The sequence below is a fragment of the Brachyhypopomus gauderio genome, chromosome 11 (genome assembly GCF_052324685.1).
Source record: "Brachyhypopomus gauderio isolate BG-103 chromosome 11, BGAUD_0.2, whole genome shotgun sequence".
NCBI lineage: Eukaryota > Metazoa > Chordata > Actinopteri > Gymnotiformes > Hypopomidae > Brachyhypopomus > Brachyhypopomus gauderio.
Genome location: NC_135221.1, coordinates 7635742 through 7663151, shown reverse-complemented (window position 1 = coordinate 7663151; position 27410 = coordinate 7635742). Strand labels below are relative to the sequence as shown.

Here is a 27410-nt window from a genome sequence, read left to right as displayed (position 1 = left end):
ACCAATAGCGAGAACTGAAGAGGGAATCTCGCTGACTGCAGTGGGGTTGCAGCATAAGCAGTTATCTCTGAACGTTCTGCTGAATCCATATTCTGGCGCCAAAGCCGCCCCAGACCAGAGAGACACAAGGACACTGTGTTTCCGTCCCAGTTAAAAATATACGTTTTTGTTTACTGTAGTGAAATGATGAAATCCATTGCAGTCAGTAGTTGTGCTCCTCCACATCTCAGCTGTTCTCCCGTGTGGTTTATTTTTTTTGGGGGGGGGGGATCACAGCACGGCAGTAGCTGGGACTGGGGGGGCGAGAGCTCCACGGGGGCTGAAGCAGGTTGAAGCAGGCCGGGTGGCCGTGTGTGGGGCTGGAGGGGGAAGACTGAAGAACTCCACTGGGCTGTTTGAATAAGGCAGCACTGATGTAGCCTTGATATAGCAGACTTAGTGTTTGAGTGTGTGTTACAGCTTAATATAAAAAAATAGATATTTTCTGGGAATATGGGAATGTAATCAGAAAGCCTGCACCTGTAGGAGTGGACATTAGTCTACACTATTGGGTTTTCACCTTTTCCATTCAGGTGGAAGAAATAAGAGCATGCAGTGTCTGTGTGACCTGACATAAACTCAGAGCACAGACTACAACACCCACCCTGTCCTACGCCGCTGTGTCTGAGGGGGCAGCAGATCCTGGATCAGCATATTCACCCCTCTGCACCCTTCAACTGCCCCTGTTAGCATCTCCCCAGTGAAATTAGTCTGCCCCGCCCCCAAATCAGTCACTCATGCCGAGGACACCAGGACACCCTTCGTCTCACTGGAATACGTGTCTAGGTTTAGGTGTGGCAGTGGCAACAGGAGACACCGTGGCCCTGGGGAGAGGCTGATTTAAGTAGGTGTCACTTGAGACGGTTTGGTAGAGTGATTTAATGCTTGTGGAAGTCTGGCGTCTGTGCGTGGAGGGTGAAAGTATGCGAGGGTTTATTGAGTCTAAATGTGTACTGGACACCTGCATGTGTGAACTTGTGAGTGATGAATTGTTAATTAAGTAAATATTCCACTTAAGGGCCAAGATAATTATGTTTCTGAGCAGAAACTGCTAGCCTCGATCTGAGCCAACAGCACCTCCTCAGATGCCTGGCGTGAATCTTAATGTGACAAAGCAACTTGGCCTCAGTTTTTGCTGACAGATCCTGTAATGTTTAGACAATCACAGCGTTGAGTGTTCTGTTTTCTATCTCCACCTTTTACCAGTAATACAATATGTAAGCTACACATTCAGAAATCATACACAGTGAAAGGGGGGGGGGGGGGGGGGGTCTCTGTTGCCTACTGTGCTGTGTGACTATCAAATGCAACACATTTTACAACCTGACTTATAAGGACAACCTGTGTAAAAAGAAGAGATGCAAAAGTCGATGTTTAAAACATGATAATGTAGTCAACAAGATCTTTGCCCGAAGCAATATACCATCTGAAAGAAGAACCCTTACGAGAGGAAACCTTAAGGGATTGATTGAGCTGACCAAAACTAAAATAAATGCTGACTAGGATCAACAACTGATGTGAATCTCTGCTGTAGAGCTGTGACTCATCTCCAAATACCCAAAACCAAAAAATCCAATGAATCATACTATAATCCATGTTCAGATATTTGACGTTCAAGTCTTATCAAGACGGGAGGGACCGAGGTGTATCAAGGCAGCGAGCAGGTGGCACGGAGCGCTTCATGCCCACTGTGTCGGGGGTTTGGCACATTGTCGAAAACCACACTGACCTCCCACTTATTCATTTTTCTTGGGAACACATTATAACTGCAGTTAGAGCAGACTAGTCTTGCATTTAGGCAAAATTCTTGCATATAGGTTTGCAGCCCTTGCAGCCCCTTGTTACCAATTTGCCTGTTGCATTAATTCCAGTGCATCACCCGCTGTTTGGAAAATAATTTGAAAATCTCAACTTCCCTGTGTATGATCCACGTTGGGAGTGGATCTAACGTTCATAATGGTCACCAGCTTCTGCCACTTCTCTGCTAATATTAGTCATTTTTATAATGGTTTTTATCTCCGGAGTGCCACGCAGGCTAAGACCATCCAGGTCTCTTAACAGCTGCGTCAAGGCAGAATACGTGCGAGTCTTGGCCTGTGCGTGGAAGGTGCGGATGGTGTTAAAGGGGCCGGCCTGCGTTACTCATCAGGTTCTCGCCTCCACAAGCCGGTCTGTGTCTGTTGTTAGCCATTAGCAAGCTCTCAACAAAACAAGCATGCCTGTTTTTTTTTGTTTGCATATTTATATTTTTTAAATAGTTGCAGTACAATTTGTGGTTCCTACAGGAAACATGAGAGGGTCTAAACTTTTTAAACATTTTATTTCAAGTAACTGAGCCTTTGTTGTAGCTGAGAATCTGTACGACACATGGCAAAAAAATACAGGTTACATCATTCTACACACTGCTGTGGCACTGTTATTCCAATGTGTTACCCAAGGCATCAATAAAACTAGCAGGTGAGCGTAATAACTTGTTACTCAGTTAAATAACTGAATAGACTGTACCGAAAATATATCAGTCGTTGGGTTATTTCTGTACAGGCCAGCAGCTTCAGAACCATGTGCATCTTCTGTAGGTTACTAGAACAAGGTTAGGCTTTTATTGAATTACTTGCAGTAACCATCGCCACCTGATGGTGCTGGGACAGCATTGCTTCTAATTGCACCAAGGTATAAGTAAATTACCGGAATTACCCGTTTTCCCATCTCGTTAACACAGGACAACATAAAAACACTATTGTAATTTTATCAGGTGTTCTTGTAAAGTATGTTTCATATTTAAAATTAAGTTCAAAATCGCGAAAACATTTTTTAAGGGAGGCGCAAAGTCAGTCACGAGGTGCGATGTGTAACTGAATAGCACATCTTAGTATCATATAAAGACGCAAACTGCAAACGATCAGCACATTCGCACTGAGCAGGAGCTGTCCGGAAGAACCTGGTGCTGAAAACCTAGTTCTCGGGATTCTAGTCAAAAGGAAGGACGCTTATTTGACCTAATTCGATTCTATTAGAGTACAGACCCAAAACTACATTTATTGAAGTTTTCCGAATTCTAAGTTTTGTGAAGATTTGCTTAACGTCAGAGGAGCGATGGCGTTCTTGGTGAAACAGATATTGGGCGATAAACTGAAGGACATCACTGGGGGTCTTGCAGAGGAAACACCTGAAGTTGAGAAGTCCGAAGCAGAAGCAAAGGGCATGACACAGGAAGAGTTTGTGCAATATCAACAACAGTTGGCGGAGGAAAAGTGAGTGAACTCGGCCCCTTATTTTATTTAAGTTTCTGTCTTGTGAAAATGTCGAAAACGCGCGGGAGACCTCAATATTTTGGCTGTGTGCTGAGATGACAGGTAGCCAGCCAAAACGCAAGGAACTTCAAATCCAATGTTATAATAATAGGGTGTAATAGGGTGTTACAGCTTAATAAAGAATGAAAAAGTTTGCATGGATCTTTCTAAGCTGATTTAACTTTGTGTTTTTAGGAAAATGTAGCATATCTGAGCGCCTTGGGAATTAATTACCATAGGATAACTAAATTCACAAGTTTATATATATTTTTTGTTTATCTTATTTTTTACCACCAACTCCAAATATTTGTGTATATATATATATATATATATATATATATATATATATATATATATATATATATATATATATATAGTAATAACAAATAATGTATTTGCAATTCACACAAAAAGATCCATGCAAACTGTTGCTTTATTTGTTTTCTTTTTTTTACATGAAGCCATTCACCACAGAAATAAATATTATTTTTACATTTCAACATACGTATTTATTCATTTTGCATATACATACAATCCTGAAGAAACAAATGTATGGCATCTATAAAGTCAATGTAGCCAATTAATTAGCTCGCTAGTGTTTCAGCTTGCTGGTTAAATGAGGTGAGGGTCGGGCAGGCCTCGCCAAACACGCGCGTCCACTGCGCCTTCCACTGTGGCTATGAGCCTCCAAACAAATTCATCCCCCTCGTACCGCCGATATCTCCTAAACAGAATGCGTCAGCTAATATTGGCTATCTAGCCAGTAAGCTAACAATTTCACAAGTAAATTAAGCATTTCCACGATTTTTCTACTACAAATTTATTTGAGATGTTTTTACATTGTCTATTAAGGATTTACTGATATTAGATCGTCCAAATCTGAGCGTGGTTGTTGGCGCTCTCAACCATAGCGGTGGTGTTGCACTGGCATATGAAGAGAACGAAACAAAATAGCCTAGTTTTAGTTTATCATTTAAGATGTACGTTCAATATTTTTAAAATAATGTACAGTAACAGGTTAGAGTTGTGTACCCTACACGTATACCATAAAATAAACAGATCTGTAAATAAAATAAATAAGTAAACCTTCTGCGGGTGGTATACAGTATAAAAATAGAGTCATATGTAATATAAGGAGGATTCTGGAAGTGTGGATTCATTTTCAGTTCACCTTACTTCCAATCAATACCACCGCCACATTGCCCTCTACGGCCATGTTGGGACCTGATTGAAGGCCATGACTTCTTTCCAGAAATACACAGACAGCTTTCTTTCCTTAACATACGATTCAAGTCGTGTTACATTTTATTGTTTTGCATTTGCTCCGGACTGGGAAAAAATGCTGGACACTAAAATTGCATTCGGTTGTTGAGATGGGTCACATTTACTTTGTGCCACATGAGGCATCCCAGCTGTTAATTACAACATGTCATTCTCACTCAGGATGGAGCGAGATGCCAACTTTGTTCAGAGGAAGGCGGAGAGAGCCACAGTTAGGACTCACCTCAGAGACAAGTACAGGCTCCCAAAGGTAGGTAGCATTACACAAGCTAGCCCAGACCACGCCAGATCACTAGAGTGACATGCTTAACGCGCCTACCTTTTGGCCTTACGTATATGTCATCGTTCTGTCCCTGCTGCTTTGTCCTTCATCCACCTGCATGGGTTTCTCCACGCACAAGAGTGTGGTAGATGAAACTCAGATTGGGATGGCAGGCAAGGATGTGGAGCTCCCCGAGGAACTGGCTAAGATGATCGCTGAGGATGAGGAGGAGAACCAGCTCTCCTTCTTGGGTCAGTTGACCAACATTCAAAATGTTGATATTGACCAGCTGAAAGACAAAGCCCAGACCACCCTTGAAGAGCTCAAACAGTCGACTGAAAAGTGTGATGTCATGTGAAATAGACCCATAAACACAAGCTTCAGGATGAGAGAACTGATCTAGGATCAGATGTGTCTTAGCTTTCATGATCGATAATTTGCTTAAACATAACAACAGATTCCGAAACAACACACTCCTTGCAAAGTACTTTAATCCTTTAGTCTCAGGGTTTGTGGTAATGACTTTAATGTAAAAGATGCTGTAATGTATTCAATACTGTGGCTCTCTCAAGATCAAATGTTTGCTAAGAGATAAAATGAGAAAAAAGGTTCTTAAACAGGGCCATTGTAATTTTGTTGTATCAGCTGACCAATTTCTAACAATCATAGATACACAGGCTAATTAATGATTAATGAATTAATCTTTTATTCACTTGTAATCTGTTATTTAGGATATAATTTGTAATTCAGTTTTTTAAAGAAATCTGTATTATAGCCTTATATCAGCCAGTAGGCTACCCTATGCAAACATGTTTTGGGAGTTAAAAATGTTTGTGATGTTTGTTTGTTTTTGTGTGTGTAAAATTAATTATATGTCTTTGTTGTTTTATAAATATTATCTGTTTAGGTATTTACCTGCTGAGTGCACCATTATGGACAAATAAATTAAGATGTGTAATACTTCCCCAAAATCTGAGTCATTTCGGAACACTTTGAATGCTGACTATTGTAGCTAGTAAACCGACTCTTGTTACATCTTACTGAAAATAAATCTTATTGAAAATAAATATATATCGCTAGTCGAGTTTAGCTGCGGAAAGTTAACAAGTGTTTTTCAGGATTTTCTTATCGTGAAAGAGAAACTAATAAATGTACTGTGCACTTCCTCCTCCTGACCGCTAGATGGCGGTCCGCGATCGGTTTGAATTCTGCTCTAGAAGTAGGAAGTGAGCTGTTATGGTGTGTAAGGTGCGAGATTACGTTCTGCTTCAGGATACTAGATTAAATTAGATTATTGCTTTTATCAATTTGTCTATATATAAGAGTGTACAATGCTTGTAGACTCAAAAACGTAATTTGATAAACACAAGGTCAAAGTAGTTGTATTTTTTTTTGGCTGATGTTTTTATGGAGTTGCTCCCGCACACTTTATTTCCATTTGTTAGAAATTGGCTTTTACCAAAATGCAGTGAGGCTTGTTTGTAACTGTATGAAGGTCTCCTGACTCTTAACTGTAGCAAATTAAGCAAAGAAGCCTATTTGTTAATAGAATAGCCTACTAGTGGTACTGGGCTTCACCATTTCTCACACAAACTCAAGGCAGAGGAGAGGTACTGGGTGGACTGAATGTGCGGGTGCCTCGGTGACACCAGGTAACATAAACACTAAACACACACAAGAATGGAGACTGAAGCTGATCTCTTCTACCGGCTGCTGCCTAAAGTGGTAAGTGACCTTAGTGAATTCAAGCAAGTTAGCTAAAGTTTGTTTCTTGAATTAAAGATGCAGCCTGGTTCTGTAATTTAAATATCAAGCTAGCCAGATACCTATCTGCCAATTAAGATGAAGTGGAAAAGTTCAGGTGTCCACATGGTCCTTTGGTAGGGAACTGGTCTTGTGACCGGAGGGTCGTGGGTTCGATTCCCAGACCTGAGGCCATGACCGAGGCGCACTTGAGCAAGGCACCTAACCCCAACTGCTCCCCGGGGGCCGGGCTAGGGCTGCCCACCGCTCTGGGCACGTATGCACCACAGCCCCCTAGTAATCACTAGTGTGTTTGTGTGTGTGTGTCCTAACTACTGTTGCGCTTTGATCCTTTTCCACCTTAGTGCAGCATGTTCGTTGATGCAAAAGGAAGATCACCAGTCTTGTCTTTAACTTTTTATTAAGAGCAAATAAAAATACAGTGCTCTGGAGAGAATACACAAAACCTACTTGTACACAAAAGCTACTCTACTCTGTAGCTTTGTGTGCCGGTCTCTGAAACAGACACTTTTCCACCTGTACTTTATAGTATGATCTGGGTATAAGCCCCCACCTTTGCTACTCTGCGATGGAATCTCCCTGTCTGAAAACTTGTCTGCGTATTCCTCTAAATAGACTAGCTGTCAGCCGCTCTACCCCCAGTGCACTTGATCTGACCTTTTACTGTTTTACACTTTGTTCTCTGCCTCCATCTTGCAGATGCTGACGACTTGTTTTCAAGTTAAAACATATTCTTTGAACTTGCACAGGTGTTAAAATTCTGTGGAACATCCTGTTTGTCTTTTGCAGAGAGCACACTAATATGCCGCTTAACTCTTGTAATGCCCCCTCCAAAATTATGAATATATTTTTCTAGCTTAATGCACCTTATACAGCATTATAATCTAACTTTAATATCAAGTTTATTGGTAAGCAAAATATATTGTTGCTAATGTTACTGCTAAGCAAAAACCCATTATCTCAACACTACACAGAAGGGTAAATGTGGAGGACAAATTTCAATTGCGGTGAAAAATCACAATTGACAAAAATGGCACATTTCACATTTTTTCCACTTCACACATCTGATTTATGAAGTGTGTAATGAATTGAAACAAAGATTTAACAACCTGGCTGATCATTATTATTTTGGCTTGCAGGAACTTCATGCACATCTCAATGGCTCCATCAGCAGTGCAACTATGGAGAAGCTCATTGCCAGAAAGCCGCATCTCAACATCGAACACAGTATGACGGCCATTAGAAGCGGACAGCGCACCCTGGATGAGTGCGTTCTTTCACAAACTTGTGGCAGCGAATACAAGCCCTACATTACTACTGCGGCTTAACTGTTATTTTAACAGTAAGGCTCCACAAAATTAATGTGTGGGGGGAAAATCCACAGATGTCATCGTGGATTGCAAAAGATATGACTCACTCCATCACTCTCAAAATGAGCAACTTTAATTCTGTTGTGTGAACAGTCAAATAATACAATAAATGAGAGAACCGTCGTTGGGCCTCTTTACACAGGTGCTTCCATCTTTTCAAAGTGATTCATCAGCTTGTTGACTCGGAGGAGGATATCCTAATGGTAATCGCTTTGCTTTGAAGTTCACAGCCTTTTCTAGGCTCCAGGCCGTAACACAACTGAACCCTGGTGAAAGATTTGGTGAGAGATCTTTTACTTCAACAGGTTGCTAAGGATGTTGTTCGGGAGTTTGCCGCAGATGGAGTGAAGTATCTTGAACTGCGCAGTACCCCCCGAGAAGAAGCAAAATCAGGTAGCTAGTGCATTGGTGCAATCCAGCATGTAGGGGAGGTACATGCTCTCTTCATTAATGACTTCATTATGCGAACGTCATGAGTTCATTTTCATATGTTGTTAAAGAGCTGGACAATATGGCCAAAAATGTGATCACGATAATTTTTTTGTATTTTGATCTATCTCAATAATTATTGTGATATTTTGTAACATTGTCACAGCTTTCAAAAACATCCTTCTAAAAAAGGCAGACTGAATACATACAATGAGTATGCAAATTACTCAAATCTACATCTGAAAGAAATGTAAATGTACATTTTGATAACCATGCCCAAATAATAAACACCTGACTAAAACTTTTCTGTTATCTTTGTCCTGAGTCACGAAACCACTACTGTGGCATAACATGTAGCCTAAATAATAATTTAAAGAAGTATAAATAGTAACATGATAAATTATTACCAAGATAAAAAAATAAAACTCAGTACAAAGATTTGAACTGTTACGCTTGGATGAATATCTTGCTTTGTTTTCTACTAGGTGTGATAGGGAGGCAGGTCAGTGAGAACCAAATATCTGTACATCCTCTTGTTCTAAAACACATTCTTTTGGAGAACCTTTCAGTTTTCATTTCTTTGGTACGGAGTAAAAGTCGCTATTCTGTTTAGAAGAAACGACACTTCTTGATGGCCGACTAGGGCAACTATTTAGCGGTTGACTTTTTCACTTTCTGTGCACTCGACCAGATGGAAGGTATTTTTTCAAATGTTAAAACAAAGCACTGATGTTATTTATAATGATTTAAAATGCTTTTATTTTGTCAAGGTCTGACTAAGTCAAGATATGTTGAAACTGTCATAGAAGCCATCCGTCAGTGTAAACAAGATGGAGTTGACATAGATGTCAGGTTAGTATATCACTCCAAAGCAGTCGAAATACTGTAGTACGTCATCTTAAATAAAACAAAAACACTATCTTAAATCAACAAGAATTGCGCTTATCAGGATTTTTTTTTCTCAAATAGATTTCTAGTGGCTGTGGACCGCAGAAATGGCCCTCAGGTAGCTATGGAGACGGTGAAGCTTGCTGAGGACTTCATGTTGTCCAGCGACGGTTTGGTGGTAGGGCTGGACCTCAGTGGTGACCCTACGATGGGCAATGGAAAGGATCTGTTCCCTGCTCTCCAGAGGGCCAGGAACAGTGGGCTTAAGTTGGCATTACATATGTCGGAGGTTTGGCCACAACACTACCCCACAATAATATTACTTACTGTATTTCCATTGTATTAGACATTCATAGAATACCTCACTGTTGTGGTATATGCCCGTGTTGTTACAGGTTCCTTCTCAGAAGGAGGAGTCTGAGATACTGCTGAACTTGCCTCCTGACAGAATTGGACATGGCACATTTTTGCACCCTGAAGTTGGAGGTTCGGATAGCCTTCAGGATAAAGTTTGCAAGCAAAATATTCCTATAGGTCAGTAATACCTATAGGAGGTCATGTTTGTTGCTGATGTTTTTCAAATTGCAGGTTTCATGACATTTAGACAGTGGCTTTAAGTAATCGTAGTGTTTCTGGACACTCAATGCACGCCTTTGCTTTACTCTTACACCTTCACAGAGATGTGCTTGACCTCTAATGTCAAGGGTCAGACCGTGCCTTCATACGATAAGCACCATTTTCAGTACTGGTACCAGCAGGGACACCCGTGTGTGCTTTGCGTAAGTCCGTGTTTTCTTTTTGTGAGGCGAACTGGTGCTGGCGAGTTTGAAATAAACAAGCCTTTCCAATTCCACCTTTCCAACTCCACCTTTCCAACTCCACCTTTCCAACTCCACCTTTCAGACGGACGACAAGGGGGTGTTCTGTTCTGACCTCTCTCAGGAGTACCAGCTGGCTGCCTCCACCTTTGGCCTGGGTCCGGGGGCTGTGTGGGACCTGTCCCAGCAGGCTGTGCGGTGCAGCTTCGCACCAGAGCCCCTGAAGCAGCAACTGGTGCGCAGGTGGGCGGAGCTCAAACCTGGTGTCCTGCAGCGACCTCCGCCCCAGTGAGAGTCCTTCCAGGCGAAAGGCTTAATCAAACAGGCAGAGTGACATACCTGTCCAGTGGACCTACGCTGACAGTACACAAGTTTTACCTCAAGAAAGTGTGCATCTTGTGCACTGACACACTGACTGAACTTTTTTATCGGGATTTATTTTGTCTGCCAAGACTCTTGTTCAGCATTTAGTCATTCACGCACTGAAATACAATTGAGCAGCATATTGAGATTATTAATGTGTGTACAAAACATGGTTTGATCTCATTGTCCTACGAATTAATTCACAACAAGAACAAAACAAAAGTCTTCTTAATAAATAAAGCCGTTCTTAGAGAGACTTGCTGTATATTCTGGTAATTGTGTTTTTGTCTCTAAAATGCAAATATAAGTTCTTCCACCAGGGGTCAGCAGTGGAACGAAAATAATTCTGCTTACATCTCCTGCACAATTTCTCCTTCAACACCCTTGGTGCTGTCTGAGTTTCTTGCTGTTTTGTGCAAATACACTCCGGACCAATTTCAGCCTGTTTGCTGTTGACTCTCAGCAGTCTGCATGCGGGCGAACGCAGCTGGAATGAATATCTACTGTCCATCCGCAACGCTCCACCTCCAGTAACCTCCAGACATTAGACAACAGACTGAGCGAGGCGTGTTGGGGGGTGTTGGATGCCACCACGAAGCGTCCAACACCCCCCACAGGCACTCCAGCACTCGGGCCTGACGTCTGAGGGCTGCTGTGAAGGATCATGGGTGGATCTCGGGGAAGTGGACGGACCAAACGGACCAGTTCACTGTCCCATAGGTCCGTCAAACACTTTTGGCTGAAGCTCATCAAAAAAGTCCACACGTATAATAGCACGGCTGTAATTGTGTTTCTGGAAGTGGGAACAGTTGGTGCTGGAGTGTGTTTGATGTTTCAGACAGCATCAGGCCCATCTCCTGTTGCCATTCAAACATATTGATTTTTTTTCCTTCTGTCTCTTCTTTAGCTAGAGGCAGAATAATCCCACAGGCTGCTCTAGTCACTGCAGCTCTGCCTGCTTGTTTGGAGATGCGGGCCCACCCTGCCATTCTCCTGCAGCAGTGCAGTCTGGGGACAACCTCTTAAAGAGCCAATCTCCTACGTTTTTACGTGTTGGGGTGGCACAGTACCAAAAGTTCTGGAATTATTTTGATTTTCAATTCTAGACTGTTCTTCCTTGCGAAATTTAGTTTGAACCGTTTCTGCTTCACTTCAGAGTTCTTCATAGCTCTCTGTATTTGAGGCATTTTGAATGATGGGCTTTGGGAAATGTCAGCAATTGTGCCAGTCGAGGTTCTTTTTTCTGTTGTTCCGTTAGCCCCTCCTCTTTTATTTTGCAAGATGATCCGAGAGGCATTTTATGGACATATAAGAGTATAAAGTATTTAGGCAAATAGGTAAAGGTACCCATAGACCAGGTTTATGATCATCCATATTTACATTTACATTTACGGCATTTAGCAGACGCTCTTATCCAGAGCGACTTACAAAAGTGTTTTGTCATTAAGGCACTGCAAGTTGTATGTGTAGAATATTTGACTGGCTCCTTATTATGACGAGGCATGTACCTCTTCACACAGTGTAACTCAGAAGATACTTGTTTATCCAGATCAGCCAAGCATCATTGTTAATGTGTTAGTGGAGATCAAATGGTTGCCAGATGAAAAGCTTTCAGGGGGATTCAGTCCTCTGTGTTTGGTGTATGTAAATCAGCTAAATACAGTCATGTGGCGTAAAGTAGTGAGAGGAGCAACATAGAAATCCAGACTTCTGTAGTAACTGTTGTAAGTCTGGTAATACTTTATCGTCCTCCATTGATGTAAGTCTGCGGTGCAAAAACACAATTCACTGATAGAGTGCACACAAGTGTAGACTTGTAAGTGAGTCTTACGCAGAGATGGGCATGTTCTTTTAAAGATGCTTAAATCTGGTTTCTCTGTGGATCACTCATACTGACAGATAAGGCTCACTATCCCTTAGGAATGTTTCTCTTGTCACAAAAGACACAAGATGTGCTGTGGAACATCTCAGCACACACCCCTGTTGGTGGTGATGGGTAAGAAACCAGCATTGACATTTATCATTCATGCAAGATCTGTAGAGTTTTATACATTGTGTCTGTTTAATAGCCAAGATATGATGCCAAACTTCTCATTAAAACACAATAGACAAGACTTGATTCCTCAGCTCAGGTAAAATGATCTTTCATTACAGTGTATACAAATGCAGCTTTATTGAACTTATTGAAGTACAAAGAATTTACCCTTGAGGTTTAGATTGAAATTGAAATCGAGGAACAAATGCCTCAAGCCCTGAATAAAACAAGGAAAACTCAACAGTGCATACAGCTACATAGACTAATGAAGCACAGTGTGTTAATACATAACTCAGTACAGTGTGTTTACTAATACACAACAATACAGTGTTAATACATAACTCAGTACAGTGTTACTAATACACAACAATACAGTGTTTGCTAATACATAACTCAGTACAGTGTGTTACTAATACACAACAATACAGTGTGTTGCTAATACATAACTCAGTACAGTGTTACTAATACACAACAATACAGTGTGTTGTTAATACATAACTCGGTACAGTATGTTTCTGCTATAAAGTAGCATCCTGAGGCCAGGCTTAGTCTTTTATCAATACCAATTCCAGGCTTGACCTACGCTTCAGGCTTGACCTGAGTGATGCTTTGTTTTGAAACAAAGTGTCTTCTGGAGAGCTGCTTGAGAATGTTTGGCTGCCCTTTGAGCTTATAGTCACTGTAGCATGTGATTGTTGCTGGAGTGCCAGTACTTGTGGGGGGGGGGTTGACTGTGTAAAGGCCCGAGGGGGATACTGGCTGCAGAGTTCTCCGCAGTAACAGATATCCTTTAATAAAGCGCCGTGAGACCGCTGCTCACCCTGAACCTGGTGTGCAGCATCCCAGCACTGGACATCGGACTCATACTGCTGGATCAGGACAAAGTAGTTTACTTCTGCACCATATTTAAAAGGACTTTGACATGACAGTCATGAAGGGGGAAGAAACTCCTTCATTAGCAGTAATGGCTGAAGCAATTTCAGGACGCCTAATGTATGTGTTAAGTCCTGTCACCGCTGGTCATGGGTGGGACGTGTATGGAGAAGATGGCACGTCCCGCAGAATGGCCTCGGGGTGTTCACTCACTCTCCGTGGCAACCGTCGGCCGCGGTCACATGCTGAGGCTCCCTCGCGGGACGTCCAGCATCAGCAGGACAAAAAGGGGAAATGGACAAGCGGATAGAGAACAGGGGAAAGCACGATGAGAAGCTATGAGTGATCCATGTCATAGTATACAGAAGACGACATTAATCTGAAAGATTGGAGCTCTGACAAACGCTCCTAATGCTCCACAGAACAGAGAATTTGCTGAACAATGCTGAACACAATCTTTATTCGTCCTGATTCAAATGCATCATGTCATGCACACTCTGGCTAAGTGCTGCAGGACTCCGGCTTGTAATGGTACACGCACGAGGCAGCCGTGATGCAGTCGTGTTGTGGATTGGTCTCTTTATTACCACGCGTGTTTGCAAATGCTTTTCGTTCAGTAGGCCTACTTCCTGTTAGCAACCTCTAATCTGGCTAGTGATGTGATGTCATCCTGACGTCTGGGCGCTGATGATGGGAGATGTCATCAGGGAGATGTCAATTGCACCACAGATTGGATGTGTCTATTTTGTTTCCACTTTTGTATACATTTCAATACATTACGTATATGATATACGTAATGCCACGTTCCTCACCCACCAGTACCCTGATGACCTCACCAACCTGTCTGCTTATCCAGGAGTCCTTTGTCCACCTCTGCGTTAGTGATGCAGGCACGCAAAAAGATCTCCAAATGAAGGCAAGGCATTTCAACAATGTCTTGCCACTTAGTAATATTTTGACTTGCTAATTGTTCACACTTAAGGGTATTTTTTTGCAAGCCTGTATTTAATTTTCCTGGAGTGTGTATTATTTTTTACTGTTCTGCATAAATTAAAATGTGACATTTTCTTTCAGGTGCTTTTGCCTTTGCAGCTCGAGTATTCCGCTGTGTTTCTTCTCTCATAAAAAAAAGTAAAATGTAAATAATTAAAATGTAAATAAATGTTGACTGTTGATGGCGTACAACGTTATACAGGTTTGGGATGATAAAACGCTATAAAAAAAATGAAAACACATTTGTCTGCTTTATTGTGTGTAGATAGTCTTGCAGCTGCAGATCAACAGAGGGCTTTGGGTGTTCCAGCAGGAGCGATATCAGCCTGATGCAGTCTTGTTACTACAGACCTTGAGGTGAGCCCTAAACCGGAATGGGTATAAACTGATGGACAGACTGACCTGCTGGCAGATAGTGTCTGCTTTCCCTCACAATACCGAGATTTTGACACCAACACCATCAATGACATTCTGGCTCATTTGACCCTAGAACTGGTGGAGTAAGGCCTGGTGTAGAAAGACGATTAGCCCTCTGCACTCGTGTGCTTGGAAGCAGGCTGTATTACACCATCCTGTTCTGCTGGTGGCGTGATGAAGAAGCGTTTGATGTAAATTATCTGTTAATTTAAATTAACTTGGTCTGAATTCATTTTAAATTTGTCTGTGTAGCAAAAGCCTTAAACCCGTGTATATCTGACTTGCCCGGTGTGGGCGTGCTGAAGCAACACCCACTGAAGACGCTCAACTGGGATCTTTTCCACGTTTTCAAGTGGGGATAAGTGATGAAATTTTTGCCTAAAAAGTGAAATCAAAATAAAATATAATTTAAATATCAAGCTTTTCATAACTCACTCAAATATATAGAATTATGTAATGTGTAACTCATCAGGCATCCCAAAAGCTCACTTCAAAAATGGGTAAGAAATCATCTTTGTACTTGGTTACAGGAAAGAAGTGACCGGTATTTGGTTGTATGCCAATATTATGTTTATGGAAGTGATCAATGACATAGGTTGATGTGAAGTGAAACGGATTCATTTTCTTCTTAATACCAAGGGCATTGATATTAAAATGTAATTTGAATTTACAATTTAACTCCATGCACATGGGTATCATTTTGGTGTACTGAGAGAATCCGATTATCTTGGCATACACTGTGGATATTTCTCAAGGCTTTAAAAAATCTTAAATGTTCTGGATGTTCTCTTCATTTGAGGTCACTGTTGATTATTGTGAAACTGACATACTGGTGTTGTGTTTTGATGTAGTTATGAGTGCCTGTGTTCCATCACCACGCTGCCACCCAGCTCTGCATCACCCTGCTGAGATTCACGCAGGTGTCATGTTACACTTGCTAGCACACCATGATGTAGCAGTTCTTGGAGCACTCTCTCTAGTGGTTAAAGTGATCGTGCATCTCAGAACTGCCATCACCAGCACACATACCAGGATGATGCTTAATAAGACTTTTATTAGTAAGACTAAATAAAGCTAGCTCAAAATAAACAACTAAAGATAAAAAAAAATAATTAAAGCCCCTACTCAGGGATGTAGCAAACAGTGGGGTGGGTGTTTCAACATGGTTCCACCCCCCCCCCCCCCCCCCCCCCCCCAACCTCCCACCTTGGACAGATTAAAACGATACTAAAATAAGCTACACATGCTATGACATCCCAGAACACTTTTTAAAAATGTCATACACCCCTGCCCTTACTGTTGGATGAAAGTCCCTTCCCTGAGATTTTAGCTGAGCATCAAAGGCTATAGCCCTGCTTCCCTGTTCTCCTTCTGGAGACCAAGGAACAGGATCAGCTGCCAGCAGAACATCTCTGCAGGATGTAGTGCCTGGCCTGCCCTTCCCGCTCTGAGCCATTTGCCTTTTGTAGTCCGGCATTGGGGAGGGGTCAGAGGTCAGTAAAGGTGTCAATACGAAGCTCATGCAGGGCGGATAGTCCCAGGGGGGTTGCCCCGGCTGGAGACAGGCGATATGCTGTGAGGGACACGCCCACTCCTGAGTGACGGCTGAGTGACAGCTGTCAGTCGGAGTGTTTTTGGAGCACCCCAGTGGCAGGCTCAGCTCAACACCAGGATACCCTTTGCACACAGACAGGTTTATGGATGTTCGTGCCAAGCATTTATTATTCTCAATTATTTTAAACTATATTCTGGAAGCAAAGGATGTTTATTAATCTTTAATTCCAAATTATGTTTAGTCAAAACCTAATATTAAAGTACTATTTGTTCTTGTTGTTATTTGTTATAGGATCAGGGTTTTTTAAAGGGGTGAGAAGTCCACAAAAGCCTCTGGGGCACAATGAACTAAATCTAAACTGCCTCGAGGCACTAGCTTTTGTCGGCGCTCCCTGGAGTGTGGTGCAGCCAGCCAGCAGAGGGCGCTGTTGTGTTGGCTGAAGGCTAAGGAGGGGCGCCCGATCGGTGCACGTCTGAGTAGAAGACTCATGGATGTAATTTGGGGGATTTTTCAAAAGTCCCCTCCAGTTTTTACGGTTAAAACCAAATATTTATATAGCGACGAATCCATGTCCCCCCACTTTTGAAATCAAAATTACGTCCATGAGAAGACTCATAGCCATCAGAGAAACCACATCTGACCCTGCGGGCCATACTGATATGATACTGATTGCAGGTGCGTGAAATGACTTTTTTTTTTATTTACACGTAACAAAGTGGGCCTCCTATGGGTTTGCTACAGTGATGGATGGATAATCTCTGATAGATGGCTTATCAAAAGACCGAAAGAGTTTTGCTCAAACACACTTATCGGTTTACTGTGTAGCTTTTCATTTTGTGATTTTTGATTTTGTTGTTTTTGATAGGTTTATCAAACATGCAGGCTTCTGAATAGACTGGTGTGCGGCAAACATTATGACAAAGTGCCAGTCTAAGCGTCTGTGGGTGAATGTTAACAGTCTGTGAGATTTAGGCAACCTAAGATCATTATTAATACTTGGCTAAACCATATAATGAAGATTTGATATCATGAGTAAATGTGATATATTCTGCTCAGACAAAACTAGCAAAACTACATGAGTCAAAAATCCAGCAGTGTGTGATTTAGACTTTTTAAATTTGACCTCAAATCGTTGGTTCTCTGGAGTCTCCATTCATGCATGACGGTGTTTAAAATGGCAGCACCCTTTTGTGATTTTTAGTTCAAATATTGCGAAATGTCAGTACTTCTTACACCCTAGAAGAGACGTTTGAAACAACTGATGAGGGCATGTCTGTATTCCACGTGACTGTCCTCATTAGCCAATACCTGAGTATAATATAACCAGAGAGAGAAAGCATGACTGTTCAGAGTTCAAGGAAGGAATGCTGGGAAATGTTTGTCAAATCAGTGTGCGTATGAGTGAAGAAGAAGAGAAATCATCTGTGTTTGAGGAAGAAGTACGAGGAAAAGAGAAATTGAATGGAAGTTTCCAATGCAAAAAGAGGTACGTTTACCTTTCATAGAGGTGCATTTCTTTAACCTCTGCAGAGGTAAAACCATTTATTAGAACATATGTTAAGTTAAAAGGAAATTAAACCAAAATGTCTGTCATGAATTCGAGTTACAGCGGTTCTAATTCTCTCAATGTGCAATGCGGATTACAGAGCTTAAAAAAGAGAAATTAATTTGGTTTATTAATCCAGGTCATATTCCTAAGTGGCGGGAACCTTTGGGTCAGTTACCATTCCTCACTAGCTGACATCCTTTTACAGCAGAGGTATGGGGGATTATGTAAACATGCAGGTCAGGTGTGCAGAACGTAAGTGATGTGTACCATTCAAGGGCCAGTGCTGTGCTCAGACATCTTATTGCAGTTCCAGAATCTCAGCCTTCTCAGAATTCTTGATATGAACGATTTGTTTGCCAGGTTTATAAGGTTGTACTGCATTTGTTAATCTAAATATGAAGATGAATGAATTCCAAGGGTACAGTAAATCTGAAAATAAAAGTGACCTTGCACAATTGATGACAATGGTGAAATAAGGAGAAAAGCATATAAAAAGAAACCTCATCAGAATCTCAATCCACCAGCCACCACTCTTCATTTAGAAGAGTGGAGCACTGGAGAGATAGCTCCGCACGGGGCCATGAATCACACAATCAATACCCTTGTCTGTTTCCGCCTCAACAGAAAACAGTTCCTTGTCTTTTGGACCCTTGTATGAAATTCTTCCGGGGGGGGGGGGGGGGGGGGGGGGGGGCTACTGACTACTGATGGGTAGTTATAAAGCTGGAAGAAACGTATTAAAAAGTTAATAGACAGAGCAGAAACAGGCGGTCGCTAATGAACCGTTTAAGCATGTTGGATATTGAGTCCTATTGTTTTGGATTTATTGATGTAAGAGTTTAGTGTTTGCAGAAGAGAGATGAATAAGACTGGTGGGTAATATAAAATATTGTGTCTTATTGACCTAAAAGTCAATGTGAGATGAGTAGACCACGTCGAATGCAACAGTGCTCAGGGATTTAGTTACTGGTGAATTTTACAAAACACAAGTATCGAAACCATGCTTTCTTGACTTTTCTTATTAGCAGTGAATACTTGTTTTAAATTACTGTTTGCTACCAGTTATACGTTGGGATTTGAAATCCATTTAGTTACAGTTTTTTTTTATTCCTCAGCTATGCTATTTTAAGTTTAAAGTATAGAACTTTGTAACCTATTGCCATACCCTGGGTATCACGGTCAGTTGTTTTTTAATCCCATATTAGGATCTATTAAAACTGTGAATAGTTATATTTAATTGAAAGAGGAGTGCAGTCCATTAGCAGTGAATGCAAACTTGGTTCTCAGGCGTTTCGGGCTATTATTGTAGCTGTTGCTTGGCAATATCAGCAGCATCCGTCCCGAGGGAGTGCCGGAATAGCACAAGGATGCGCGCGTCTCCAGCTTCAGCTCAGCCTCAGCATCACTACGCGGGGAACATGCCTCGGGATCGCCTCACGCCCAACGAATTAAAGTTGCCTCTGCGTACTTGTCGTCACTGACTGGATGAGTATTTATGCTCAGGTCCTGATTAGATGTTTTTTTTTTTTTAGCCATGCTTCAGTTTTGAATACGCGGAAGGTGCCGAGGTGCGTTGTGTGACTCGCTGAATGAATGGAAAGTGGGCAATCCAGGTGTGCCGACTTTGTCACTCTTATGAAGACAGTTAAGGTCAGTTTACGCTGTTTTTTTTTTAAATAAATGTCCTGTGTGTTTAGCAGGTTGGTTTGTTCCGTGGGGTGTGTTGTCATGTGTCCTTGCTTTCACTATGACTGGCTTACAGGGGACTCTGGTAATATAGATAGATAGCACTGAGTTTTGAATCAGACGAAACGATGCGAGTACAGTCGACATGCGGTCAGTTCGTTCATGCAGCCTTGTCCATATCTCGCTCCAGATGTTCGCAATATGATCGCGACCTTCTTACATTTTGCCTTGTCTGCAAGTTTTCGCATTGTGTCAGTAACTGGTTATCATGGCATACGGAAGCCAAGTGTCAGATGTGTGGGGCCATTATCAAACGAGGAACCAGGAAAAAGCTCAACGTCTTAATGTACTAAATCCTGGGAACACCTAATTCCGTCATGGGACCACTCTAGGATAACCTGTAACCTATAATAAAGTAGTAATGTGCGCCAAGGGCTGTTCTCTCTATTTAAACACATTGCAAAGCTTCACGTGTCTTAATGCACTAAAACAATTACGCACCAACACCAAACTATTCTCAAAAATTACTGGTCGTTCTCCACAACCAAATGCATGAACCTACAACCTGAGAATAAAGTAGAAATATTTACGTTGAGTGGATATTTTAGCAGATTAAGACACGTTAAGCGGTTTACAGTGTGCTGACAAGATTGTTAAGATTAAAATAGCGTGTAGTTGTGATCCAGCGCCAGGCGTTTCTGTCTGTAAATGTTCCTAGAAAACCTGGTTGCCAAGTTGACATATTATCACGTATAAATGTGGCCGAGGATTAATGTACATTGGTATAAAATTGTGTATTCAATAGCAACATGAGGCAGTAATGGGGACGAACAAAACTACGAAACGTGCTTGACTGGTTTTAGTGTCTGGGTGCGATGTCACCCTTGACTCTGATGGGCGGATCTTCATCCAACTTGTTCTTTGTAATAATAAGCACAAAAAACTGACCGCTAAGCCTGTTGCAGTATGAGATTTTTACTTCTTCTTTGCACCCGGGTTCAGGGATAAACATACATAGCTCATAAAGACCAGTACGGACAAGCAAAGCACATTACACAACGTTACTTTGCTCTGTTATCGGGACAGACAAAATACACATATCCTCACTCATCCCCGAGATCTTCTCTCAGATTCCTTTGAATTATTTCTCACCAGGCTATAAATAGGGCGGCGTACTCCCAGTACTTAATCTTTTGGAAATGGAGACAGTGTAAGCACCAGGCTTAGTGGACCAGAGCTCTGTGGCCAGACAATCAGCCACTCTGATTCTGTTGTATGCATCATCTAGTGTGACGTTGTGACCTGGGATCGATACAAGCACCCAAAGTGTTGTGAATAAAAAAAGCAGTTCATATACTGTGTAGTGATAGTTAAGTATTTTCTGTTCTGTACATTTGACTGTTTAAGCTCAAAGGCCAGTGTCATGATATGACATTTAACATTTTTTGGTGCTTATTACCATAATTCAACAATGTGACCAAGCAACATGGTGATCACTTTAATAATATTGTTTTATCATGTCACTGTCACACACTGTCTTGTTGGTTTGTAAATGCCAACAAGAAAAACAACTTAAATTCTTAGTGATGAGCACATATTTTGCTTTTGAAGAATAGGAAAGAGGAATTTTGTGCCTTCTGTACAGTATACCAGACTTTAACCCTGCAAATGGGTGCCAGGCTTGGTTAGTTTTATTACAAATTTCTAGATCAAACTGGTCAGTTCTGTTAGCTAGTTAGGTTACGGTTTTAATTTTGTACATTGTAGTGTCATTTTCCTGTCCTGCTTTAAGGGGCTATTCAACAGAAAACAACTACCAGTTCACTCCAGATTGATGACAAATAGGAATCTGGAAGCAGCGCAAGGAGCTGAGAAATGGACCAGTAGGCCTAAAACCAGACATGTGGCCACCAAGCTAAGACTCCTTTACAAAATACATGTTTCAAAGGTTTGGCTTACCTCCCAGGGACACTGGTTCAGAGGGACACTGCCCCACAGGGACACTGGTTCAGAGGGACACTGCACTACAGGAACACTGGCTCAGAGGGACACTGTCCCACAGGGACACTGGTTCAGAGGGACACTGCCCCACAGGGACACTGGTTCAGAGGGACACTGTCCCACAGGGACACTGGTTCAGAGGGACACTGGTTTCTAAATGATCAACAAAGACCCCCCCTTCCCAAATAAATAAATAAATAAATAAACGAACACATGACATGAAGCTCATGCCCTGTAGAAAAGTATAATAGATTTATTAGAAATTACTCTTAGCATATATATATATACTCGTAGCATAGCACTCCTCAGAGGCCGATGTCTGGCCTATCAAACACCGGAAATGGTATCTGTCTCCCTTTTAATGAGGAAAAGGGCACCTTTTAATTATTCATCTGGGATGTCAAACTATTCCTCAAAGGTGGTTATTCAGAGTGCAACCAGTGAATTATGAATGACCAGGAAGCGGCTGCCCCCAGCAGAGGCTCAGAGCGTTTGGCTGCTTGGTGCACCATCGCTGTGCGTACAAACACCCTTCTACCAGCTGACAGTTCCCATTTGGCTATTTCAATTGAAGGTGATTTCAATTTCTGCTGCCATAGCATCTGATGGCCTACTATAATTCTGAGGAAACAATGCTTGGAATCTCTAATGTGTTTTATTTTAGCTTTGTGCTACTGGATGGATGCTGGGTGTGGAGGTTGTGTGTCATGTTTGAAAACCATTGCGTGAAGAATGGGACCAAGACTGCAGCTCCTATATGTGAGGCTGAGTGTCGGTGACTTGGCAGTGGTGTGGGAGACTGTTTTTACTTTTTCATTGGTTGCTTGGGAATGTCGATATATGAATAAATATCAGGTGTGATGTCAGGGCTGTTGCATGCCTACTTTACCTGACTCTAAACAATGAGATAAATGTATGAGCACACAGGTCTCTCATCACATATACATCTGGTGAATATGATGGTGATTAAGTTACCATTAATCACATGAAAGAGGATGTTGTGTGAATCAGAGTTATGTAATTAATATGGGGTCATAATAGAGAGGTGAAATACAACTTAATATGTATTGGGTTTGTCATATGATTGGATGTTCTGCAGTAGTGGATATTAATAAAAGGATTAATGCTACACTAGTTGGTTGTGTATAAAATCTCCTGAAAACACCATACTGTTGTTTAGCCTTCACAGACAGTATTATTTAGTCTTTTATAGCAGAACTCAGACCTTCAAAACTGTACGAACACACACACATTCAGACTTCTTTAGAATATTGGGAACATACTCTCCCAAGAACCCACACAATATTCCGTAGTGTGTTTCTGACTCAGTCTTTCCGACTTCCTGTGAACCTGAATGTCAAGCACAGAGCTAGGCAGCCATGAGTGAAAGCAACTAGACATCTTCTCACTCTCTGCGATTAGTCAGGTCTGCGAGAATGAAGGGTTTGACATTCAATAGGCCACTAAGCATTGCACACTGCATGAAGCCCAGCTGATGTACAAGGGCTGAGCTGTACCAGGTGGGGGGGGGGGGGGGGGGGGGGGGGTGCGCAGGTGTGTGTGTGTGTGGGGGGGGATGCAGGTGGGGGAGGGGGCAGGCTAGGTTACGCGGTCAGTGGTAGGCTCTCTGGATCTGTTGCTTTAAAGCCTAACAGGTGCCTGAGAAGAAGCTGCTCACCCCTGCCCGGGCCGTTATTAGTGTGTGATTGATTTCCCCCAGGAGTGGGCAGACCTCACGTGTAGGGGAGGTCAACATATGGCACTAAGCCTGTTTCTCAGTGTACGTGTGTGAGTTTGTGAGTGAAAGAAAGATAGAGAGGTAATGCGGTGGCACATTAGTGTAGCCAGGTGTTGTGATGGAAGAGAATTGGCCTCATGTAAGTATGACACACATATCAAGTAGCAAAGCGATGGTCAGACTTTCTGGGGGTTTTTGTGCATGTGTGTGTGTTTGTAACCAGTTGGATCCTGTGACTGATGTAATTTTCACTTTCACAACATGATCCAGTTTAGAGCGCGATGAACAGGACCCTGTCAGCGCTGTTCTTGCTGTTTGTCTCGTATAGCATGCAGAGTGAGTAGAGGACCTCTTAGAGAACATTCTGTTCATTTTTACTTAACGGTTTATATTCTGTTCATTTTTGCTTAACGTTTTACATTCTGTTCATTTTTACTTGACGTTTAGGTCCCCTGAGAGCATCCTTGTAGAATGTTGCTTAGGTGTAATGTTGGTGGAGAGAAATATAAACATTAATTGTGCGCACACAGTCAAATCTATCAAAATGCAAACTCAAAAAATGTCTGCATTAAAGAACAGTGTTTGGAGGTAATAAATGGTTGTTGTGTTTTTATGTGAAAATGAGAACAGAAGGGACAGTTGAGACTTTGATTTGGGCCACAGGCTGATCAGATTCTTTCAAGAAGTCTCTAAGACACAATCATTGCAACTTAATGATAGTTTCTAATATAAGAAAAGATCATCTTCAACAATTTAGTGCAGTCTACACTAATTTACATTAATCAGAGGAATCCTTTAGAAATATTCTGTGTTAATGTACCTGCTTTAGATAACTCCATGTAAAATCTTTGCCACTGAGCCCACAATCTTTATTTCATAATTAAACCAAATTAAATCGATTTGTCTGAGTAAATAAGGTAAATTGAATTTATTCATAGAGTAATTAAGCACATGTGTAGCACGCAAACCTGTGATGTGGTTTCAGATTCGATCATTAAATTTCCACTGAGTGATCATCATAATTAGTTATGGCAGGGGCAGACGACAAGACCTGAGTTATGATCTCATTATCATTAATATGGGCCCTCTCTTTGACTGCATTCCAAAAGTGCTATCTATATATTATTAAAAAATATAGAATAGACCCATTCTCATTGCCATGGAAATCCCTGGTAGCGACACATATCTGGTAAAATCACCAGTATTGAAGTAATGGTAACACTATCATACTGCCTGTGGTTTAAACTGCCAAAGTGTTGAACAAACTCTTACAATAAGTCTTAAAATAGCTCCCGCAGTGTTCAATGAACCCTTCCATTGTTGAACTAACTCCGTGTTGAATTAAGGACAGTAGAGTTTGTTTCTAGGTAGACCTTTAAACACTGGGGACTTTGCTGTGTAGCATGAGGAGAAACAGAATGATTACATTCTTCATACGTTCTTTTGCCAATCACGCTTTAGGTCACCCCGTATGAATAAAAATCTCTGTCTCTCAGGATCTGACATGCTTGCACCATTTCTGTTAACCTCGATCTCAGCTCATCTAAATGCAGTGTCAGTAGTCCTGGTTAAATGTTGCAGGTTCTGACAATTGTTCCCCATTATTATTACCTTTAATGTAGTACTTTTAGTATGTGAACATACAGAGCTGAGGATGTCTGTCAGTCTACACCAACTGAGATTTAGAGCCCATCAGAAAATATATCTACCAGCTGGTAGTGGAGTCCAATCTGTGTCTACACAGGGCCAAGACCTGGGGGAGACCTCTGTCTCTACCTCTATTTCTACCACCCACATCCTCATTAGACAGAGTTGCCCCACTTCCCAAGAGAGCAGAAGATTCTAGATTACATCTACTGAGTTTTTTTGGGTGATGCTCCAGATACCTTTAAATCCCTGTATCTCACAGGTCAGGGATCAGGGTTGCTACCAGACCCAGAGTAATGAGGCTGGTGGTTGGATCCAAGGGAAAGCAATCAAGACCAGATAAAAGGATGGAAGAGTAGATGCAGGAGGAGCAGGTGCACTGTTTTTATTTTTTATTTTTTTACTTAGAGTTGTTGTTAAAGAAAGCGAACCTCATCACCTCTCCAGTGATTGCCTGCAAAAATGCGGCTGCACACACCAAGGAGACAATTTTGGTGTTTCCATCTGGTAAGACGACAGGACCAATGGCGTCCAGCTGGTGAAGCTTATGCTGGATGGTTCCAGTGGAATAGGTAACACTTAAATATAAGACTTGGATGAGATCATATTTAAGCGTTGAAAAAAAACATCAGATCAGGAAGTTTTTAGTTGTACTATATTTTGACATACTGATGTGAGGTATAGAAATGCAACCTAATTAAAAGAGGATTGTTGAAGGAACAGAAATGGTGTTGTGATTAGGAAATAATATACCACTAGCAGTGCTAATTTGCTAATTTCCCCATGTTTATAGGTACTAAGTACAGTATTTAGATTTAGATACAAATTGAACAAGCAGCACATTTTGGTCCATAATTCCATACATTTGTGTGGATGTGTCCATGTACGTTTGAAAAATAGCCGAGTACTCTCCAAATTCCCATATGATGCTGACATAACAGCCTGATTTATGTGTGTCCTTCAGGGCAGAAGGGTTTTTGTGGTACACGGGGTTTCTGTGGTGTCATCTCGGGCCCGGTCTCAGTCTAATCACGCAGGGGAACGTGTACGGTCGGAGCTGCATGTCCCAGTAGCAGCCAGCACTGTTCCCAAAGCGTCTTACTCACCGCCAACAGCAAACCGAACCCGCATCAAACTAACAGCTTCACTTACCTCTTTGTGTCTGTGTTTCTCTCTGATTCACTCCTGAGTAAAGAGAGCTTCCTGTCAGCAGGATATTAAATAGATAAACCAGAGAAAACATCTTATTATGTCTGTGGACATGTGCAAGGATGGTATTAAAGGAATAGTTTGGTTAAAAAACGTGTAAGTTAGTTGATCTTCATCTCACCAGAAATGATAGTCTTTATTGGTGCAGATTGAATCCTGCTGTTTGGTAGGAATAAGCTTTTTAAAAAAACCTTTCTAGCTGTTAGACCTGTAGTTAAGAAGCAAAAATCTAGACATTAAACATGCCTTGTCTAGTGAGCTGCATTTGGGATAAAACTGTGTAAATCTCTACAATGGGTCTTCCAGTTTCAGGGTAATTTACTAAAGCTAAAGTTTGCATGTTTCAGAACAGATTTCAGAACGCGTGTGTGTGTGTGTGTGTGTGTGTGTGTGTGTGTGTGTGTGTGTGTGTGTGTGTGTGTGTGTTCATTGCAGCCAGGGCTGTGCTCGGCTGGTCATGCTGTGGCAGGACTGTAAGGTGGTGGAGGCGGGCCGTGGAGGCCGGCGGTGTGTGCTCTCCTCCGTCAGGAGGCTGCCCTTCTCCTTCTGCTTCATCCTGCTGGTGGGCATGAGTGGTCTGCTGCTCCTCCCGCACCTGCAGGATCTCCCAGACACGCCCCAACAGCAGGTCCCAGGTCAGTCAAACTCTCAAACTACTATAATAACAAACTTCTTACTTGTTATTGTTATCCTACTAATTCACAAACTACTAGCAATTTATCATATGCATTTTCTTCTAGTCCTTCTAGTTTTAAAAATATTCCAGTCTGGCTTTCAGGCTCTTTATAGTGGTTTGGTTGGTTGGTTTCTTGGGAGCCAAACTGAACCTGTCTAGAATTTGTTCAATACTGTCAACCATTTTCATCTGTCACTACAATTGCCTGTGGGGTTCCTCAAGCATCTGTATTAGGGCCATGCCTGTTTTCACTTTATGTGCTCCATTTAGGCAATATTTGCATAGCAATGTCTTCATTATGCAGATGATCATTTCTTTGTATCCAGCTAAATTCATATGATTTGTCTCACTAAATGCCCTGAGTACATCCAGACCTGCGTGGCAAACAAAGTATAATTGAAGTAAAACTGGAAATCTGGTTAGGAACCTAGGAACATCGACAGGTGCATCAAACCAAAAGATTTAATGTACAATCAATCTGTTGTGAATCTGTCTTATAACAACTATTGTTAGAATTTTAAAGTTCC

The 27410-nt window shown here is 41.7% G+C and overlaps 3 protein-coding genes across 6 annotated transcripts in view; all 3 read left to right on the top strand.

Moving 5' to 3' along the window:
- The first annotated feature begins 329 nt into the window (after positions 1-329).
- cplx3a (complexin 3a) lies at positions 330-5783 on the top strand. The gene is made up of 3 exons (XM_077021582.1): positions 330-3290; positions 4773-4860; positions 5012-5783. Exons 1-3 carry the CDS (start codon positions 3133-3135, stop codon positions 5228-5230), a joined length of 465 nt encoding a protein of 154 aa, XP_076877697.1. The 5' UTR covers positions 330-3132; the 3' UTR covers positions 5231-5783.
- Positions 5784-6079: 296 nt separating this feature from the next.
- mapda (N6-Methyl-AMP deaminase) lies at positions 6080-10773 on the top strand. The gene is made up of 9 exons (XM_077021581.1): positions 6080-6597; positions 7776-7903; positions 8149-8209; positions 8312-8399; positions 9206-9287; positions 9405-9612; positions 9719-9857; positions 10002-10102; positions 10227-10773. The coding sequence occupies exons 1-9, from the start codon at positions 6553-6555 to the stop codon at positions 10431-10433; spliced, it is 1059 nt and encodes a 352-aa protein (XP_076877696.1). The 5' UTR covers positions 6080-6552; the 3' UTR covers positions 10434-10773.
- A 6951-nt stretch (positions 10774-17724) lies between these two features.
- The window catches only part of LOC143526854 (carbohydrate sulfotransferase 8), a 36117-nt gene continuing 26431 nt past the window's right edge, over positions 17725-27410 (top strand). The window contains exons 1-3 of one of the 4 annotated variants that reach the window (XM_077021574.1): positions 17741-17863; positions 19459-19576; positions 26643-26842. In XM_077021574.1, coding sequence (XP_076877689.1) covers positions 26665-26842 — 178 coding nt within the window. In that variant the 5' untranslated portion in view covers positions 17741-17863; positions 19459-19576; positions 26643-26664. Of the gene's footprint in view, positions 17864-18783; positions 18799-19458; positions 19577-26642; positions 26843-27410 lie in introns of those variants that run through there. The other 3 variants (XM_077021575.1, XM_077021577.1, XM_077021573.1) reach the window with 3 other exon arrangements.

Coding starts and splice junctions, on each gene's coding strand:
- cplx3a (XM_077021582.1), top strand. CDS start 3,133: ATGGCGTTCTTGGTGAAACAGATATTGGGCGATAAACTGAAGGACATC. Junction 3,291..4,772: donor CAACAGTTGGCGGAGGAAAA/GTGAGTGAACTC, acceptor ATTCTCACTCAG/GATGGAGCGAGATGCCAACT. Junction 4,861..5,011: donor ACAAGTACAGGCTCCCAAAG/GTAGGTAGCATT, acceptor TCCACGCACAAG/AGTGTGGTAGATGAAACTCA.
- mapda (XM_077021581.1), top strand. CDS start 6,553: ATGGAGACTGAAGCTGATCTCTTCTACCGGCTGCTGCCTAAAGTG. Junction 9,613..9,718: donor TGGCATTACATATGTCGGAG/GTTTGGCCACAA, acceptor GTGTTGTTACAG/GTTCCTTCTCAGAAGGAGGA. Junction 10,103..10,226: donor GACACCCGTGTGTGCTTTGC/GTAAGTCCGTGT, acceptor TCCACCTTTCAG/ACGGACGACAAGGGGGTGTT.